This window comes from Thermobia domestica, chromosome 5, assembly GCF_964235325.1.
Source record: "Thermobia domestica chromosome 5, izTheDome1.hap1.1, whole genome shotgun sequence".
NCBI lineage: Eukaryota > Metazoa > Arthropoda > Insecta > Zygentoma > Lepismatidae > Thermobia > Thermobia domestica.
Window position 1 is genome coordinate 235,034,155 of NC_137458.1, and position 20,735 is coordinate 235,054,889.

The window sequence follows — 20,735 nt, forward strand, 5'->3', positions numbered from 1 at the left end:
GTGAGTTATTTGGTTGATTTCTTATTGCTTCTTCTGAATATTATGATAATTGATATTGATTTGTGCCACTCTGTACGAGGAGTAGGAACAGATGTGGAATAGGTTGTAAATAATAGAGTCCTTTTATAATTTCTTAGCATGATGTTAATTAACAACATAGACATTCAGTGTCACTGTATCATCATTTTGTACGGAATTTCTTTTGATGTCGTAATCATCATTTGTTATTAGGGCGTTATTACTTAGTTAACCATATACATGACGCTAATTATTATATAGCAGTCTTATCTACTATAAAACGTATTTGTGATGTTTAATATTGAACATTCCATTAAATAACAAATTTGGCAGTTTTGATAATAATAAACTGAAATTATTAGAAAAATATTTAGGAGCGACCTCGGCAAATAATGGAAAACACTGAAAGTTTTATTCAAAAATGACATTGTACGGGTATTCAAGTTTACTTTCACATACTAGTTTCTTTATGCAAATTTCGATAAGAAGTATATTATTTAATCTCTCATTATATGCTACTTTCCCATGCATTGATGATACACACGAAAGTCTTTTAGAGAAAAAGGTTTACTTTCTTTTGCACTGTTCGACGAAATTTCGTAGACTTTTCCCTTTGTCTCTGGTTTGACAGTCTTGCTCTTCCGTAGATATCCCTTGCGAAATAATACTAGCTCCCAGGTCATGTTGAGCACTGAAATTATGAATAAGAAACGTGCCTGTTAAGCTATATCAACTGCGGTAACAATCGTCTTGACAGCAGCTTTGGTAGTTGTACGAAACATCCGCTATATGGAAGCAGTTAGCTGCCACTTTCCAGCGTATGTGTGCTTACATGGCAAAGGTAGTCAATAATGTTTTGTTTTGTGTATATTGGTCATAAGCATAGATCCTTTTATTGTGAGGAAAGTGTCAGTCCTCTGAGTATTCGACATATCACTATGAATGTCTTGAATTGTCCGAAGTCAGATAACTTTAACTTTGAATGTGAATTGTAGTCGTGTTTTGGGAAATCAACCCATCTTGTTACCAATGTTCTTGTATTCATTCATGAACTTCCTCTGAGATGTTTTTAGTTTGGATTTTAATTTTCAAGGTTAGTTTATTTGCGTGAATTACTTACATTTGAATATATAAAAGCAATTCAAGTCTTATCTTTCTGTGTGATTTCTTCAATATTTCGTGGAAAATCTCAACCTTGATGACAAAGATAGGATGATATTGTTATATATTTTGGGAGAACGTTAATATGTCGTGGCCTTAGTTTGACAAGGTTCTAACTGCACGTGACTATATTTTGAGAAAAACGCGTTTAAAGTTTTATTAGAATATAGTTGTTTTATTTATAAACTAATTATTATGATGTTTTTACACAATGATTAACTGCCTACATTTAAATAATTGATGTTGGAAATAGGACTTTTTGTTTTGTTTTGTTTTTGTTTTTGACAATCAGTAAAATGTAGTTAGAACCTTGTCTTACTGAAACGATCATTTTCAGAGGCACAAGGTTCTAACTGCACATAGAACCTTGTCAAACCAAAATTTAATAATAATAATAATAATAATAATAATAATAATAATAATAATAATAATAATAATAATAATAATAATAATAATAATAAAACAGGCATGACTTAGGACGATAAGGGTGTAACTGCAATTGAGTAGATTAACTATCCATATTTTAATTACATGAAATATGTGTCAAAAACTAGTTACAAGTTTAACAGTGCAGTACCTTATTCCCTGTCTTCCAGAGGCATGAATAAAAGGGATTCTTTAATGTATTTTTTTCTTTAATTCTGAGAACTTCACACAATGCTTTTGTTGTTTTTGTTTAATGTCAAAAACATTCAAATTACAAGTGAAACTCAAATTACTACCCTTTGTGGTGGACAAACACCGTGCTCGTGGGTTTTCTCGGGGTTCTCCCGTTTCCTCCCACTTTCTTCATTCCACCATTTCACTCATCTCTCATAATCACCGTCTCCTTTAGCCTAACCGGCATAACCGTGGGACGTAAAACTCAAAGATTTCATTTCATTTTTTCAAATTACTACCCTTTAACCTGCTGTCTTGGAGTCTTTAGAAATTTGATGTTTGCTGCATTAACAGGCTCGTAACTGCCATGGTTTGATTTGAATAGTACGATAGTGAATTCTTCAGTAAAAGTCAAGTTAGCTACTTGGGTGAATGGAATGGTTTTGTAATTTAGAAATTTTACTGTCGTCCCAAAGTTTCTAAGGTCACTCGGCCTCATTTGAATAACACAGTATGGGTTGTGACGGGGTCTACACCAGGGCCGTAACTTGTGGGAGGGCAAGTGCCCCCAGGAAAGCTTACTGCCGTTCGAGGGGGCCCAGTTTAAGATATAATTTTCTTACTCCATATACGATACAAACATGAAATTATAAACGAAGCATCAAACAGGTTCAGTACATTACATAAAGCAGCACACAAAAGGTAAATAAAAGAAAAATGAGTCGTGGGCCCATTTCTGTAAAAAATATCTACTATTAGGGGCCCTAGAAATAATATTTATTCGTATGGCTTTGAGATTTTTCAATATTGTCCCCTTAATTAATTTGTCATGTATGAAACGGGCCCAGGGACGTGCAGGAAGGCCCAGAGGCTCCGGGGCCCACAAAGAGTAAGATAAATATGGGAAGAAGGGGCTATTTTCGAATTTTGCGGGAGGGCCCAAAACAAGTTTTTCTAGGGGTCCAAATATTAATGCTTGACCCCCCAGAAAAAAATCTAAGTTTCGGTGCTGGTCTACACTCTTCAATATTCTTACGAGACACAAAGGAGAGTAAAACTCCGACTTGTCAATTGATGTTTCAATTGCATTCTGTACGCGATCTATGTCCTGAACACAGGAATGTCCTGGACAATGTTTAATTCAGAACCCGGGGGGGGGGGAGGATGTGAACTCGGGAGGGATGAGAGTTTGGGTGAAGTACACTTTTTTGTTAGATTAAAGTATACAGGTTTTTGAGATATGTCGAGGGTCGATAAATAAAGTATTTTGCACACTTGAACCTTTTCTCCTTTAACATTAAAAAAGTAATGAAAAAAATACTTCCTACGAGGTTTAGCTTTCTTTGTTTTTGGATTTTCAGTCTCGTCTCTATTTTTGCTTGGTTCCTCTTCATTATTCTGAACACACATTCTTTTAGGTCGCTTCGTTATAGTTCGACTAGTCATATTAAAAAAAAAAAGGAATATGTGAGCATTTCTCAAAGAATAGAATAAAACGAGAATGTCAGATCTTTCATCGACACTGATTTTCTTGCTACATTCCTACCTACAGCTAGCCTGACAATTTTTTCTAGTCTTTTCTCTTCTTTACAACGTACTATCTTTCCCCTCTTGCTCACATATTCCTTGCCTGCATTGTGGGCTCTTTTGATGACATTCATTTCCAGGTAGCAGACCTTCGACCTTTTTTCTTACATTTCTAATTTGGAGTATTCACACTAGGATCACTGCAAGGAGAAATGAAATTGGAAAATTAAATATTGGTAGGTATCACATTAAGGTTGGTGTAAACGGGCAAGCTGTGCCAATAGATGTCACTACAGTCTTCGTATCTTTCTCATGTATTGTTTTACCTTTCACGGAAATTCACGATTTCTCTTACAAATTTCAACCTAGAGACTTCAAATTTTAAAAGAAGGAACTTCATAGCCTTTCGAAGGGAGCAATCCGTACCGATTTTTATTTTATATTTTCTTTCTTGTTCAAATGGCTTATTGTTGAAATGGATATTCAAACTTTTTACAATGGCACTGTTTCAACAATGAATAGTGGATGAAAAATATCATTATTTACTTCTCAAGGTAAGTTAATTGAATAAGTCATACATTTTATTTATCTCTTTAATGTAAGGCAAATAACATAAAAGTACACACGCAAATTATAAAAAAGAGGAATACTTCTGTAACTTACTGCTTCTCAAGGTGCAGTTAGAACCTTGTCAAATTAGTAGACCGTCTACTTTTCAAGTCACAACAAGAAGAATCATATATGTGAATAAAGCTCAATCTCTAGTTTCATGTACTGTATATAACTCGATTTTGACAAAAATGTCAGAACCTTGTCAAACCAAGGCCACGATGTGTTAACAATGAATATCTAACCGTCAACTTCATGGAACAATGCTCACATGGATTACAGCAATTTTTAAAGTGAGTTTTAAAATCTTGCTTTTCCATTTCTCGTCTGGAAACTTAACAACCTCATACTATCTTCTAGGGTTGTTTGTTGTTGAGATTTAAATACTGACTTTTTCGGTACCTTTTGAATATTGAAAAATATCGATTATACCGAAATATCAAACGATACCGAAAACCAAAAGACTGAACAAAGTTCAGGTTAGCTAGCAAATGTTAAGTGCTAATAAATAGTCACGAGAAAATTTATAGACTATAACTTAACTCTTTTGCTAGCTGACTGTAGTCAAGGCCGGGTCTACCGTACACTGAATACGTACTGCGGTAAAAAGATTGGCATAAAGTACACAAAATTGAAATATATATATATGAAAAATAAATTACTTAAAACAGATATTTCTTCTTCGAAGCTCACATCGCCATGTCAATTACATTTACTAACCGACTCGTCTATTTGCATATTACATTCATAGATTATTTTTACGTTTCAGTTGTTTATGTCGATTAGGCTTTGCTTTTCACAGCAATGTTTCGTCAATCTAACCATTAAACAAAAAGAAAAAAAAATCATGTGTAACACTCTCCTTCCAAACTGAAGTTACTCCATATCTACAAGTTACTCCAACATTGCTTTTAATGCCAATCAAAATAACCCGTTTGTCTCTCTTCTACTAGGAACATTAAGGTGCAACTTTCCACTGAAAACGAAACTCATGCTATTAAAATTTGGGATGATTTTTATTTATTTATTTATTTATTTTTTAAAAAAAGCCTTATAATAAACATGAAAATTTAATGGTTATTCTTACTAGCCATTAAGCAGCCACCTTCAAACGGCGGCAAAATATTCCTAACTGTATTTGAATAGGTGTATACACACGGAGATGCCTACAATTCTGTCGGCCACCAACTGTCACGTTTACCATTGTGTAGAGGAAAATTCTATGTTTGCGAACTGGGCAAGAACGTGCTAAGAAGGAGCGAAATTAATGTTGTCGAATACAATTTTCATACTTAATAAGACAAAATTAGATATTCATAAATATTCGAATCAGGTACGATTGATAATGGTTTTTTATTAAATAAATAAAGTATTATTTTCCTTAATCTAACAGAACTAGTTTATAATGAAAGAACTGATACTGTTCCGTAATTTTATATCAGAAGATATATATATCTACATGTGAAAAAAAAAACTATTAAGCATAATCATAGACTGTAAACAATCAGTGGGAAGGTAGTAGTTTGAAGTGTTATAACTTGTGTTTTCCGATTTTGGAAGCAAGTACATGCGTATAACTGCTTGCTAGACAATTAAAAACAAACTTGGTTGAAATTATTGTTTGATCATTGAGTTTATATTAGGGTGGGCCAAAAAATTTTTTTTTGGAATTTCGATTGGCCGGGTTGCGGAAAAGTTGCCTCGTGTTAGTGGTAGTCTACACATAAAATTTGGATTTTTTTTGGTCATCACCTTCCTTTGTCTCATGGGACTTGAATATTTTATAGTTGCAGCTATGCAACCCGCACGACACTACGAAGAAAATTGTGCTGCACAGCTATAACCTTTGGTTCTTTTTCACACTGAAGCATTCTGAGGCTTAATATAAAACGCAAGATAAAAGTTAGATGCAATATTGTTCCTATGTGGGTAAAAATTATAGTGAATTGGACGAAGAAATTGTATTGATGTTTTCAAAACTCATTATGAATATAGGTCACGAAAAATTGTTGATAAACCTTCCTTGTATCTCTCAGCTCGTCTTGGCACATACACTCCGAAACTTCTTAGAACCCACCACGAGGAGGTGGCTGCAAATTGAGTTCCACCCGCCCACCCACTTGCTTCCGTTTTTTGGCTAATTTACATTTGATAGTCCTGCTGGGATTTTAATTTTTGCATTTTTTCTTCGAGAGACTAATTTTGCCACAATAAATCCTTCTCTTCGATCAGCTCCACATACTAATGCTGACGCTTCTGTAACTAGTTTTATCATCCTCTCCACTGCTTGCGTATGGCACGGAAAACATCTAATTTCCTCAGAAGTTATAGCCACCGTTATACTATTTTTTTCTATCTGGCTCGAATTGTTAATGGTGTCTTGGTGATATCTGTTGAGAAACAATCGGTCATTTCATGATATTTACTTGCGTTAGTTTACTTTCAGAACAAATTCACGTAGACTTGATCCCTTTCTTTGTCGATACTTCTTTTATTCTTCTCCATCCTAAAACTTGGAGGTTCTGGTTTCTGTCGGTGATCATTGCCAGCAACAAGTTTTCCGGATGGACAAAGTAAGCGCTGCAGGTAATCACAATATACAGAATTCTTCTTAATTCCTCTGGAAGAAAGAATGCAGATCGAGCGAGTAGCCACATGTTGTCGCGTCCCGTTGGTGAGAGAGAGAATAATTTCGCTTTATTTCAAACCAAACTTGGGTAAATACTTTGTTGACATACTGTGCAAGCCAACGAAGTGCTTTTTCGGGATCTTCAGTGCAGATATTTAATCGGAGAATGCGAGAAGCTGTCATCAACCATCGGGACATGCCAATTGGTCCAGGCTTTTCCTTCAGAAGGTCTGGCGGACACAGGCCTTCTGAAATGGCTCGACAAATGTCCAAAAGGTATTGCTGATCATTACTCAAATCTTTTAACACCATTTTGTCAGGTCAGGCCAGCACCGAAACACACAGGCCGCTAGACTGTGTATAACATTTTAATGTTTCCGATTATTATAAAACAATACTGACGTAGTATTATTATAGTCGTGTACAACGTTGTAGGTAATATATTTTCTATTATAGCACAGCCGATTTCAAAATTACTTGATATCAGATTACTTGTTTAAAATTTTCTTTATAATATAAACAGGTCTAAGAGAAATTGTTCACGATATACGTGAAAAAAGCTGCAGTGTAAGGTTAACAACATATTTTTCACGCTGTATATGAAAAACATGAATTGAAACACAAAAATACAATTTTTCGTCTAATTGATTATAATTTTTAACCACATAGGAGCAATATTGCATCTCACTTTTATCTTGTGTTTTATATTCGGCCTCAGAATGCTTCGGTGTGAAAAAGAACCAAAAGTTATAGCTGTGCAGCACAATTTTCTTCGTAATGTCGTGCGGGTTGCATGGCTGCAATTATAAAATATTCAAGTCCCATGAGGCAAAGGAAGGGGATGACCAAAAAAATCCAAATTTTGTGTGTTGACTACCATTGACACGAGGCAACTTTTCCGCAACCCGGCCAATCGAAATTAAAAAAAAAAAAAAAAAAAAAAAAAGTTTTTTTTTTCGGCCCACCCTAGTTTATATATCTGAAAAAGTACAGATTTAGTATTTTAAGGTTAGTAAACTTACCTTTAACACGTGGTTCCGGGCTCGAATATCGATGGGAATTGTTGTGTTTTGATTCATTATTTTGAGACAGTTGAAGAGCTATTTAAAATAAATACTTTCAACTTTCCTATTGAAAGTGGAAGAAATAGCTTTGTCGGTTAATGTGGTAACCACACATCACTTAACTAAAAACCATCAGTGGTATAATTTCTAAGAGTAATTTATTGCTTATCTTTAGGAAAGGAACTCCCTGGTGTTTCAGTCCATGAAGGATAAGGTCAGCGAGGCGGTTTTTAGTTGAGTTTAGTAGCTAGCATTCAGCATCCCAGTTCCTGTCACCGTTACGTCTGACATTTTAGACAGTAATTTGTTATCTCATCCATTAGCTTTATGGTGGCTCGGATTTCACCTTAAACTGTAGGTGCATGTCTCATGTAGCCTCAGTGCTGAAAAGGAACGCTGGACTTCAACAAACGAATATGAATCAGTTCGTCGTACAACATATGGAACTTTCCTTCAGTTTTTCTTGTCGATCAAGATATTGGCACCTACTTTTTTTTCGAGTTCATTGTATATATATATATATATATATATATATATATATATATATATATATATATATATATATATATATATATATATATATATATATTCTTTTTCCAACAAGAGTGTAACAATAATCAAATCACTGTATAATCTCTAAAAACATTTTACAGTACCGATAAACGTTTATGTTTCACGCCTCGAAAATAATGTGGTACCACTTCCACTTCCTGCCAATTGTGTCCTCTATGCATGCTCCGTATGTTAACATTTACGATCTAAATGTCTGTTGGTCTGAATTTGAATCAGTCAGGAATTAATCTGAAGCTTTGAAACATTTTAATATTCCTCAAAACTTGGTAAATTGAAGATGGTATCAAGACAAGACTACTGGGTGGGCGGAAAGTAACTCCCTATTTTTAATATTTTTCCCTCCTAAAATATTGAGTTGAGTTGATTTTAGTTTAGCGTCCCGTTCAGCAGCGAGGCTATATGAGACGTGGACCTACTGATTAACGTGGAATCCGAACCACATGAGCTCCCGCCGGGAATCGAATCCTAAAATATTGTAGGTATAAACTCAATTGTTTGCACACATGTAGTATATTATATACCATTATCTTTTTTTATATCGACGACACATGTCACTACCCCTTTTTTAAAATAAAAAATCAGTTCACAAAGCAGGTTTTGTTAATTATGAAGTTTACAGAATATTTACGCTCAAAAATTCGATTGTAACGAACATATCACGTTGATAATAATGCCCCATTATTTTGCCGTCTTAACACTTTTAGTGCTGGGATCAGGCACAGGCCTTCCCAAGAATGTTAGTCCTTTATATATATATATATATATATATATTTATATATATATATATATATATATATATATATATATATATATATATAGTAGAGCGTTCACCTCTGGTGCTTGGGGTCCCGGGTTCGATCCCAGGCCCCGCCAAGTGAACTTTGTGTTGGACAAACACCGTGTGCGTGGGTTTTCTCGGGGTTCTCCCGTTTCCTCCCACTTTCTTCATTCCACCATTTCATTCATTACTCATCATCACCGTCTCCTTTAGCCAAACTGGCATAAGCGTGGGACGTAAAACTCAAAGATTTCATTTCATTTTTTTTCTTTTTTTATATACTTAAAAAAAACAGATTAAAAATTTTCTGAAAAGATTGAAGTTTCCCTCTTTTTTTTTTTTTGTATTATATTTTACATTCCAAGAATAAGGCAATATTGTAAAGTGCATTATGTATTGCATAAAATTCACAAAAAATAAATAGATAAATAAATAAAAAATAAAAACATATAGTGTACATAAAGGAAGTACGTGCGTTATATTTTACAAACTGTATTTGCTTATAATAATTTTTTAAACATTGGATTTTCAACGTCTTCACTCCACTATAATGTATCAATTTATAATGTGAAGACTTCCCGTGAATGAAAAAAAAATCGAAGCAGGATTTCTTTACAAAGTGCGACTTCGTGGTGGAATTTTATGTAAAAAGTATTTTCTTGGTATGAGCCTAGTAATTACAGATCTTGGAAGTTTTCCGCTTGGAACCTCTCCATTATATATATAACCAGTGCCTCACAATGTTCATGAATTCAAAAGGAATAGTTTGTTGCTGGTAGTTTTGTTGTGTAGTACTATTTGACCAAAACCATTAGAAGCACGTAAAATGCATCTTTATCAAAAAGTTCATCGACACTTTTGCTAAATTCTCCTTGCAAATTGAGGCATATGACATCATCAGACAGACATTTTCTCGTCATTTTTGCCGTAAAACAACATGCACATCACTTTCAGACAGACGCCAATAGAACAGTAAGGAGCGTTTGCACATTGTCTATTGACAAAAGTACGATCTGTGAAATCCAAGGAATAACTGAAGATTACTAATTGCGTACAAGTATGACGAATAACCGATTAAATTTTGAATGAAAACGCGTATTTATACGTAATCCGCGATCTCCAGAAGTTCGGTCACTCCGTATATATACACAAGGTGAATCATTTATCACGATACGCTGTTGTAACTTTTAAACTAATAAATATAAAACACTGAAATTTTATATAATGTAAACGTTGGAAGAGGAACATTGTTTTCAAAGCCTGCGATACCACACGGTTAACAGTGTTCCAACCCAACATAAAGTTTATATATATATATATATATATATATATATATAGATAGATAGATAGATAGATAGATAGATAGATAGATATAGATATATAGATAGATAGATAGATAGATATAGATATATAGATAGATAGATAGATAGATATAGATATATTTCACATGGCACTACGTCAGTTTATTGCATATTTCAAATCTTCATATCAAACGAAGACTTCCAATGTCTGATTTGTTATTTTGTGTTGCAAACTAAGGACGCTACATTATCACAAACATTTAGATTTTGGTGACGTATACAGCAGTAATAACGCAAATGAGACGGACGGGTCAATCCACATCTGAAGTATTTTAGTGTATAGTTCTATGATCATGATATACTGAATTTCGAATGAATAGAAGGAAAGGTACAAGGGATTGAAAGTTGAAAATATGACTTCTTTCAAAAGACTTTATCTCGAAAAACTACTTAGATAAGTACCTCATCCAATCACAGAACTGGTTTCCAATTGATGTGAAGATCGTAGGGCTGTTTACAGCAATTTGATATCTAAAACCGTTCTGGAGATATGGTAAACACTGGAAAAGTATACAACACTGCTCAAATTACATAAATCCGAAAACTTGTAATTACCTGCCAGAAATTATTGTTGGAATGTTAGAAGTAAAGAAAATCAAAAAGTGTTTCTAAAAGTTTCCATAAACACGCCATTTTAAGCAATATAACTTTTTTACCATTTTGTTCGTATTTCCGGAACAATTTGAGATGCCGTAAACGGATTGATGATCTTCATGTATACCCAAAACCATCATTATCTAACCACATTTTCGAAATAGTCTTTTGTAGAAAGTCAAATTTTTAATTCTTTATAGCTTTATTTCTACTTGTTCGAAACACATCATATGATGACTAGTATTCGACGCTAAGGTACTTTAGATATGCGTTGTCCTGTCGGTCTCGCTTCTATTATTACTAATGTGGAAGCCTCCGAAATTAGATTCTTTTTCAATGTTTGCTATACTGCATGTCCTTAGTTTACAACACTTCATAAAAAGTATGCTATCATTAAGTTTTCGTTTAATATGTAGATTTGAAATATGTAGTAACATAACGTGGTGCCATTTGAAGAAAAAAATGCAACTTTATGTTGGATTAGCAACATTGTTAATGTAGTTGTATTGTTACCGATATTTGCGTGATACAGTTTCACCGTTTTGTATTTGTTAGTTCAAAAGTTACAAGGGCGTATCAAGATAAATGGTTCGTCCTATATACATCATTAGCGCTCAAAGCATACCCCCCCCCCCCTCCCGTAATATACTCCTTCTTTCGTAAATTTAAGGTGAGGTGCTCCTGGTTGTGGGTATAATCCCCATTACATCCCTTTATAAGAACTCTAGACGCTCTGTAGTTAGCCTACGCGCCTTATGCGCGGAAGATTCGGGTTCATTCCCGGTAGGAGCCCGTGTGGTTTGGATCCTACGTTAAACTAGAGTTAAACGTTTCATAAAACCGTGATGCTAAAAGGAACGTTAAACACCAATACAACCAACCAAACAAGATATATCAAACGTTACCCGAAAATCAAAAAATCAAACGATATTATCAAATAATGAAAAACTGAAAATACTGAAAGAAGACAAGGCCAGTAGATTAAAATACACAACAACGATGACAAAATAAATGTAACTAGAAATTGCTAGTACTACATATATTTGAGTAAAGATGAAAGTCTGGGAAGAATAATTAAATCAGTCTGTCAAATATTAGTTATGTCTTGAAAATGTTATTCCTTTTTAAATGGAAAAATTCGTTTAACATCGCTTTTCATTTCATTTTTTATGTAAGAAATATAAACCGTAATGTAGCAGAAGAAATTCTAGTGTCTACTTTTTTGCAACATCAAACGTGTGTTAAAAATACGTAAATTTATTCGAAAAATAAAAGAAAAAAGAAAAAAAACACGATTCGGACTTTAATAAAATATATTTCTATTTAGCAGAAAGACAATAATATACAGAAAAGATAAAATACGCCTATAATATACTTGTATGTAAAGTGAGAAAGAAAAAGATTAGGTTTCTGCTTTAACAAGAGAGAAAATGTAGAAAATAATCGTAAAAATCTTTCCATATTGATCGATATTTCTATATTTCGGATGATTAGGCATATTCGATATATCGATATTTCGGTATAAGTGTTACCAAAATTACGGTATTCAAAAATACCGATACCGGATTCGGTATTTTTCGCAGTCCTACTATTTTCACTATCAAGTCTGACGATTTTCGACCAAAATAATAAAAAAAATATATAACATTTAAGCAAAATAATGAAAATCGGAAGATATAGAAGAAAGGTTGATTTATTAATTTACCGTGATGTTAATTTTGAAAAGGATACCTTACATTTTTCTTTTTTTTTTTTTTTTTTTTTTTTTTTATTACAAGCTGTGCAGAACCAAGCAAATACTTAAGTTGTTAGTGTATAAATTTTCACAATTCTATGTCAACGGTTGTATACCTTTACACGAATATCACTCGAATCCCCAAGTGTTAATATAACAATCTAAAAACTAACCACATATGTATATATAAATAATGGATATAATTACCAGGTCCATAAAATATGATATAGTGCATTCGGTGGCTGGGTGTATTTGGTTATTTGTCTAGACGTTACATATGTATGTATATATGTAAAATCTATTATTTATGTGTACTTTATTTCAGAAATAATAAGCTTCCGTGTCCTGATGTTTTCCTTCATACAATATTCGTCAATCCTCAGCTTTTAAAGTTATATCTTCAACATACTAAATATTCTCATATTGATGTCATCAAGTGGTGCTGCAGTACTTGGCAAAGATGTAATGTTTCTGAAAAGGAAGTCAATGGATATAACATACGTGGTTATCTGATTGAGCAGTTGGGAAATTGTTTGAAATTTCTTCTACAGTTTGGAGCAGTTGGTGTTCACAGTTACATCGAAGAACTAGAAAGATATTTGTGTATTCGGAAGTCCACATGGAAGGATATTCATGCAGTACTAGGTATGGTTTTTATTCTTAAAATATGAGTTAAACCTTGCTTTAATTATTATATGTGGTTGTATACTAAATTAGAAGTTAGTTACAGTTAACATCATCCAAGTATCAAATATTGAATCTACAGAGGCTTATCAGTTTTCATCGAAACAATTTTCAGACTACAACACCTGTCAAACCTGGCTTCAACAGTATTCATACGTATTTTAGTCTCTCAGCTCTTACGTAGCCGAGCGAAAGTATTGTAGTGGGTAAAGTGTAGCCGAAAAAGATCATTTTTGGGAATGGAACGTTATGGCTCTTTTCCATGCAAACTTTAGGATTTCACGCATAATGAAACTGTCAGACTTTGTGGTAGGATGGTACACTGTTAGTGTTATAATTAAACGTTATGCACAGCAGTCTTTTCCACAACTCATATCACTAATGAAATCACATCGAAAGTGGGCGTCAGTGAAACTCACAAGATTTGTGCTAAAGAGGATCCGGGATATGGCGACCAATGAGAATCCATTACCACAGGATGTTATGGCCAAACGATTACATGTGGTCTAATCAGCATTGAATCGTATAGTCCATCATAAATTGATCGCACAAACTGTCCGTGCATGTGCTAACACAATGATTTATCGTGGAACGAAAGAACAACGAGAGAAGGCTGTATGAATGCCACGTAGCTGGTGACAACTGGAAATTTGAATTGACAACGGAGTAATCATGGATCATAGAACCAAAGTGATTAAGGAAAGAGCTTGGAATATAACCTACAGAAGCATTCACGAATAAGATTGATTAACTTTGTGCATCAATGCAAAAGAAGTTTCTCGAAAGTTTTTATATTTGTTACGGGCTTTTGCTACAGAGGAAAGCTCGAGTCGAAGAAAAACGTCAAAATCAATGTTTCTGATCTCCAAGAATGTGTCCTATTTCAGTTTACTAGACCAAATACAATTGTTGTATTGTGACAACAACCAACGTTTGGAACGACGCCAGGAAAGACCGTCAAGTCACACGATCAAAACATCACTAGGTTTGTGCCGACGCATGGCAGCTGCGTGGTGTCCATGTTACTCCATTCGAGGATGTTCATGTGAAGAGTCTAAATACTAGTTAACGTCGGGTTCGCACTGTAAATGTCCTCTGGAAAGCCTACAAGTAGGAGTGGGAGATTATACTTTTGGAGCAGCTGCAGCGAAGTTTGCTGCAATGGAAACTGCGGTGTCTGCAATGGTGATACTGGTGACCATCACATCAAGCATGAAAAATGATGGCGGAGTAGAATATTTTAGGTAAATTTCACTTTGTTCCAATGGAAATATTATCTACTCTGAAGTTCTTTAATATTCAAAGCGAAGATATTGTACTGAAATATATCTACAAATTTGATTTGTTAAAATTCAAATCTCTCAGCATTGACGAAACATTTCGTGGCTAAAGAGTTAACCTTCTCATCTTAGTCACGGAACATCTGAATTCGATCTTCGGTGCAAGTATATATAGTTCACATCTTAGGACGAGCTGTATATACGTGTTATATATTTTCAAATGTTAAAATGGGCGTTAAACTTCCAAATGAAACAAACATTGTAACGTTAAAATTATAAAACAAAAAATTTTTGCTAGCTTCTACAATGCTTCTCATCTATTTTAAATACGAATATTTATATTAGTATTAGTATTAACTAGTATTTAGCTTTTCTTTGTTCGAATATTTATAATGCCAATATATCTAACAATAAAATCTACGGAGTAAAGGTGTAACTTTGTAACAGCATTTTAGAAAGTAAATAGTTTACTTACCCGACTAAGATAAATTATCAGTGAAAAATAAATTATAACTTCTGTAGAGTTGTCAATGAAGTATTAGTTTTTAAAATATAAGCAAAACGTTAGAGCCAGAGGTGAATTTAGAACATGTTCCGTTGTAGCAGAGCCAGGCAAGATGATATGATATCATATATTACTCTAAATTTTTCCTTCTCTGATAAGAGAGCATTTAAATAAATCATAAGTTAAAATACTAATTTGCGAAACTTTTATTTACAATTAAGTTTCAGTGCCACATCTCACACAACTCTTATTGCTTCAGTCAACTTCGTATATACCCGAACCCAGCTATCACAATGGCCAAGTTCAATCAGTCCAAATTCGATTTTCTGGCTGTCACTGTGCGGAGCGAGTAATCTCAGATTTAGGCATAGTGTAGAATGCTTATCTATAGTGGCTTCATGGATTTGTTATCTTTCCAAAGAGACAAACATCATATGTTTTAGTTTTCTAAAGATACTTTGGTTTCCCTTCTCACATTCTCATTTCATTAATTGTCACCAATTATTTAGGTAGTTATTTGTAGTATCCTTTAATCTAAAGATACAACCAAATGACATTAAATCAACTAATAAATCAATAAACAGTAGCATATTTTTCATACGTTAGATTTTGGTACTGGTATCAAGGGGATATCTGCCATTAGTTTAGGCATTTCATCAGAGTGAAAGGAGTGAAAGTCAGGAACTACTGTTGCATAACTTTCGTTTTTGTTAAGCTTGATTTAGAAAATATCTCTAATTAATATTAAAGTTACCTAGGCATATGGTGCCATCTTGCAATGGATCTATGTTTTCCATTAGAGAAAACCTTAGACCAAACTTGAAAAACTGGGAAATGTCAAGGGATTTGAGAACTCTGGTAATTCTACTAGGAGTTAGGAAATTTTGGTTTGAAAAGAATGAGAATTTAAAAATGAAAATTTTAAGACTATTTCAGATGTGGCTGAGTGCTATTTTTTATTTGGCAACTTCAAACATAGTAACTTACCTGTGTTTTCCACTAACGATGTGCAATGAACTTTCGTCCTGCAGCTGTGTGCATTATCTTTTGCTTTCCGCTTGTGCATGGGATGCCATATTGGTGTATCATCCATGAATTACAGTTGAATCAACGATTCAATGGTAAATAAATTTTCGACGCACGCATAATTCCAACCTTTTTTCCTTTTTCGTTCCAACTAGTGCTGATTTTATCAGTTTCCTATTCTGCATTAAGCGAAGCTAACTTATCACACAACAAGATTTTGGAATACGTTTACTCGTATTCGAGCTTCTGTGTGTTCATTATAATGTATTTTAATTCGCAAAGTGGTTCATTTCGGAAGTTCTTGTGAGTTTATGAAAATTGCTGATAAAATTGTACATCATCGTATACCTTGAATTAATACTCAGTGGATAGCCGGACTAATTTGATTGGATTCTGGATCTCTAAACATGAGATATGTCTACAAATACCAAAGTATATTTTTCACTTTGTTCTTATGATGCAATATTTATTAATTGTTACACATTTGTAGGTACATATTCAGCCATTCTCTATCAATATTTATATATTTGTAACGATTGGTAAATGATGATGCGTCTCATAAGTTAAAAGAAATATTTGTTCTCATTTTTTCATTCTCTCGTATTATTCTGATATTAAAAATGATGCATTCATCATTTTTTGAGCCAAATTTTTGTATGCTTTTTCGATGCCAATACGAAATATTAGATGTTCTAAGTTTTATAAAACAAGATTCTTTCAGACAAGATGTGTAAGGAGTATTTTATAACTTTAATACACATTTTGAAGGGGCGTACAAAAACTGTTCTGAGAGTTGGAGGATGTGTCCCCACGAGGACACTTTGCCAGACCCCTGTAGTATATCTTTCCTCAACTTATCTAATTAATCTTCAATTCTTCTTTCCTTATGAAACTACCTGGCCTACTTATCGATTCGGCCCTTTCCTTAAGGCACGACTCACTATATATAAATATACTACACATAAAAAAGTATATTAATACGTATGTAATATTATTCAATATCTAGGGGTATGTTTTAACTGGAGATTCTTGTTCCCGGATTCAGGGACTTTTTTATTTTAAAGACAAAACACCATTAATTTGATGATCCTTTTATTTCCAAGATAGATAAACTAATAAGAAGTTTTTAGTAATCGCACACGCAGAGTTATTCCCCCAGAGTCTTCACTGCAAACTCTGAAGTGTTTCTATCAGTATAGGCCCTCGCTCCGAGCCAGTACATACCTAATGTAAATTCTTTAGTCCTCTAAAAGTCCTTTAAATGTTGAGGGTCCTGCGGCATAAGCTTATTGCTGTCCTCACTGATGCAACAGCTCATCTTAGCCTTAAATTTAAAAGCAATTCTCTCACTTGAAGAAAAGCTTGTCCTAGCTACACAGAATCCTCGTATACAAGAAAAACTGTGTTCGGGGTGCCTAGCTAAAATCTTTATGAGGATAAAGGTGAGGGTAAGGTAAAAAACAGTCTCTCATTATGAGACAAGAAAATGGCCCTTAAAGTAGGCCGTGCCCTATCCATCGGTCTCTCACTAATGAGACCAGAAAACTTGACCCTTTTACAAGGGCCAATCCCTATCACAGGTTAAGTCAGGAAAACAAAATATACAACAAGTAAAACTATGCAAGGTCTGAGAAATAAATTCTCACCCATAAAATGGATCTAACCCAAAACCGTTTGAGTTCGGGAATATCCTTCATAAGACCTAACCAACAGGTTTAACAAACCATCACCTTAATAAAATCTCACCTAACTATTAAAACATAATTCCTAGCAGAGGAACAAACTTAAGAAAATCGAAAATATCTTAAGAAAAAGTTAACATTTTAAATTATTAAACTATGTATCCTATCTCCCTACTTGGCCGTACGCAAGACCACCTAACCAGCAAGTCTTTTTACTGCATAGCCCTGACAAAAAAAAAAAAAAAAAAAAAAAAAGTCCTCGAAGTTGACTTAAAAACAAAAGTGGTTGATCCACGTCCACCCAGGACCGAAGGCCTTATGTAGCCATGTGATCCAATGGTTTCTGAAAGAACAACCCTGACCAAGAGAACAGGGATCGCTTATATACGAATCGGGAAACACGTTGCAGAATCTAAATACTAAAAGTTCCCTAGTCAAAAGAAAGAAAAGATCGTTAACTTTGAAAAAAAGGAAGGACGCTAACTACCTCCCCTCCTATATTTTTCCGTTTCTCTGCAACACATGTGGACTAAAACTATAGCTTCTAATGGACCAGTGTTTCTATCTATCTTTAAAACTAAAAGATTCATTGTTAACTATATGAGCTGAAATACTTAAGAAAAATAATTATACAGTTTGCATACAATATTCAGACTAATATACATATATATATGAAATAAATTATTAGCTTCATATTTACACTTAATATATATTAAACACCCAGGCCTGGGAATAAACCTAATATTTATACGTTTGTATATATATATTTATCAAAAAGTACAAATTAAAAAAAAAAGTCATTATTAATATAAATCAAGTAAGTGGCATGGAAATGTCCACTTACATATACCCCAGCTATATAAAAAAAAAAAGAAAAAAAATGAAAAGAAAAATAAGAATATGAAATTACTTGCTTGTGCAAATTGTTTTAAAGTTCAGTGTCTCTTCCAGTCTATTTCACTGTCACAGCAATACACTAGCACTTAATAAAATAATTAACACACAAAAACGATATATATATATATATATATATATAGATAGATAGATAGATAGATAGATATACTTATCTATTTCAAAGTTTTACTGTCTCGGACCGTCTTTGAACAACATAAAAGAATAAAAAAAAACTTTACACTCAAAATTAATTACACACAAACGTTCCAATATTTAATCACTTAGTCACTGTTTTTAATCACAAAACACAGTTGCACTCTGTAGAATATTTAAAATTCTAGTTTCCTCTTTACATCTTCTTTTCTTACAGGTGCTCCTTCACATTCAATGTCTTTTCTCGGAGTACGAGGAAGAGACTCTAAGTCGAGGCATTCACCATCAGTGATCAGGTCTATATAATCTTCATTGTCGGTGTCTCTGTCCTTGGAACAGGATGGCCTGTTTAAATTATATGCAGAGGAATCCTTCCTAATTTTCTCGATGTCTCGTACTTGTTCTAGTGTTAACTCAGGGATTGGTAACTGCTGTTTCTTGTGGGCTGGTTCCTCTATCTGATCCCCTAAACGTTTCTGTCTTCTTTTGTTATTCCTATAGGAATCAATATTGAATAACAACTGCAGTGATAACGGATTCTCTGGATGCGGTCTAACAGCCGCATACACGGAGCGTTTCGAACTAGGAACTTTGAATTCCATTGAAACAGATTGGATCAACCTTCAAAATTCGCAGAGACTATGCAGCTTCCGACTTGCTTGGTAGAGATCTTAAGAGCAAACTAAGCTAAAGGTCTCACTTTAAAAAAAAAGAAAAAAAAGAAATGTCAAAAACAAGAAAAAACGAAGATAAAACTGAATAGCCTAACATTTTCTTTCTCTCTCCCTTTTCTTTTAGTTTCTTTTGAAGCGGATTAATTTATTCAGAAAAACATCTTTCTCTTGATATTCTATTATCCTTTCAAAATCTGTCAACTTAATTAGAATCCCATTTGAAGTTTCTTCTTTTTTCTCTTCTTCTTCTTCTTCGGCAAGAAGACAAAAAGGTAATTCCCGAAAAAACGTTTTCTTATCTCTATCAGAGACTGGTGTCGTAGTAAAATTCTCTATATTTTCCTTCTGCTTTTCAAGTTTCATTTTTTGCTTTTCTATTTTAACAGATTTACTATCTATTATATCTGTCAACAGAACTTCCGATCTTTTTACCTCGTTAAAATCAACAAGTGCACCATCTTCTAATTGTATCTTTAAATAACCAGGATCGTCTCCTCCCAAAGGTAAGTTCTCTTCAGCTTCTTCAGAACCAATGAATTCCGGTCCCTCTGTGTGATTATTTTCAATCCTAGATAATAAATCTACATGCTGTATCTTTCCTGGTCTATAATGTAAAACTACATTAAATCTCATGATGCGTGTAGCCCAACGACAGACCATCGGGGGGATATTAGTAGCCTTTAATAAACTTATAGCAGCTCTGTTGTCTGTATAAACATGCACTACGGGCGCATGTACTAAATAAACTTCAAATTTTTCAATGGACGTAACGATGGCAAGCAATTCTAGATATGCAGAACAATACTTTTCTTGAGCTCTATTTAATCGCCTAGACCCGTAGGCAACCACTCCTAATCTTCCTTTATCATCTTTCTGACAAAGAGTGTAGCCACTCGCTATTTTTGATCCGTCAATGTATATAAAGAAAGGTTCATTTAGTTTTGGTAGCAGAAGTTCGGGGTCTTCCGATAATGCTTTCTTCAATCTGTCCAAAGCCTGATCATGTATACTCTCCCATTTAAAAACAGTGTTTTTTCTGAGTAACTGAGTCATTGGGGCAATAATTTCGGCTATGTTTTTAATTCGAAAATGAAAAAAGTTAAAATAGCCTATTAAAGCCTGAAGTCCCTTAACATTCTTCGGCCTAGTGAATTGATTTGCCATTCGAATCTTTTCTTCCGTGCAGGT

General features: G+C 33.9%; 1 protein-coding gene across 2 annotated transcripts in view; it reads left to right on the top strand.

The window, feature by feature from the left end:
• LOC145686457 (uncharacterized) overlaps positions 1–20,735 on the top strand; it is a 114,569-nt gene that overhangs the window by 83,465 nt on the left and 10,369 nt on the right. For both annotated transcript variants that reach the window (XM_081759773.1, XM_081759774.1), the window contains exon 11: positions 12,975–13,294. In XM_081759773.1, the coding sequence (XP_081615899.1) occupies positions 12,975–13,294 (320 nt within the window). The remainder of the gene's footprint in view (positions 1–12,974; positions 13,295–20,735) is intronic.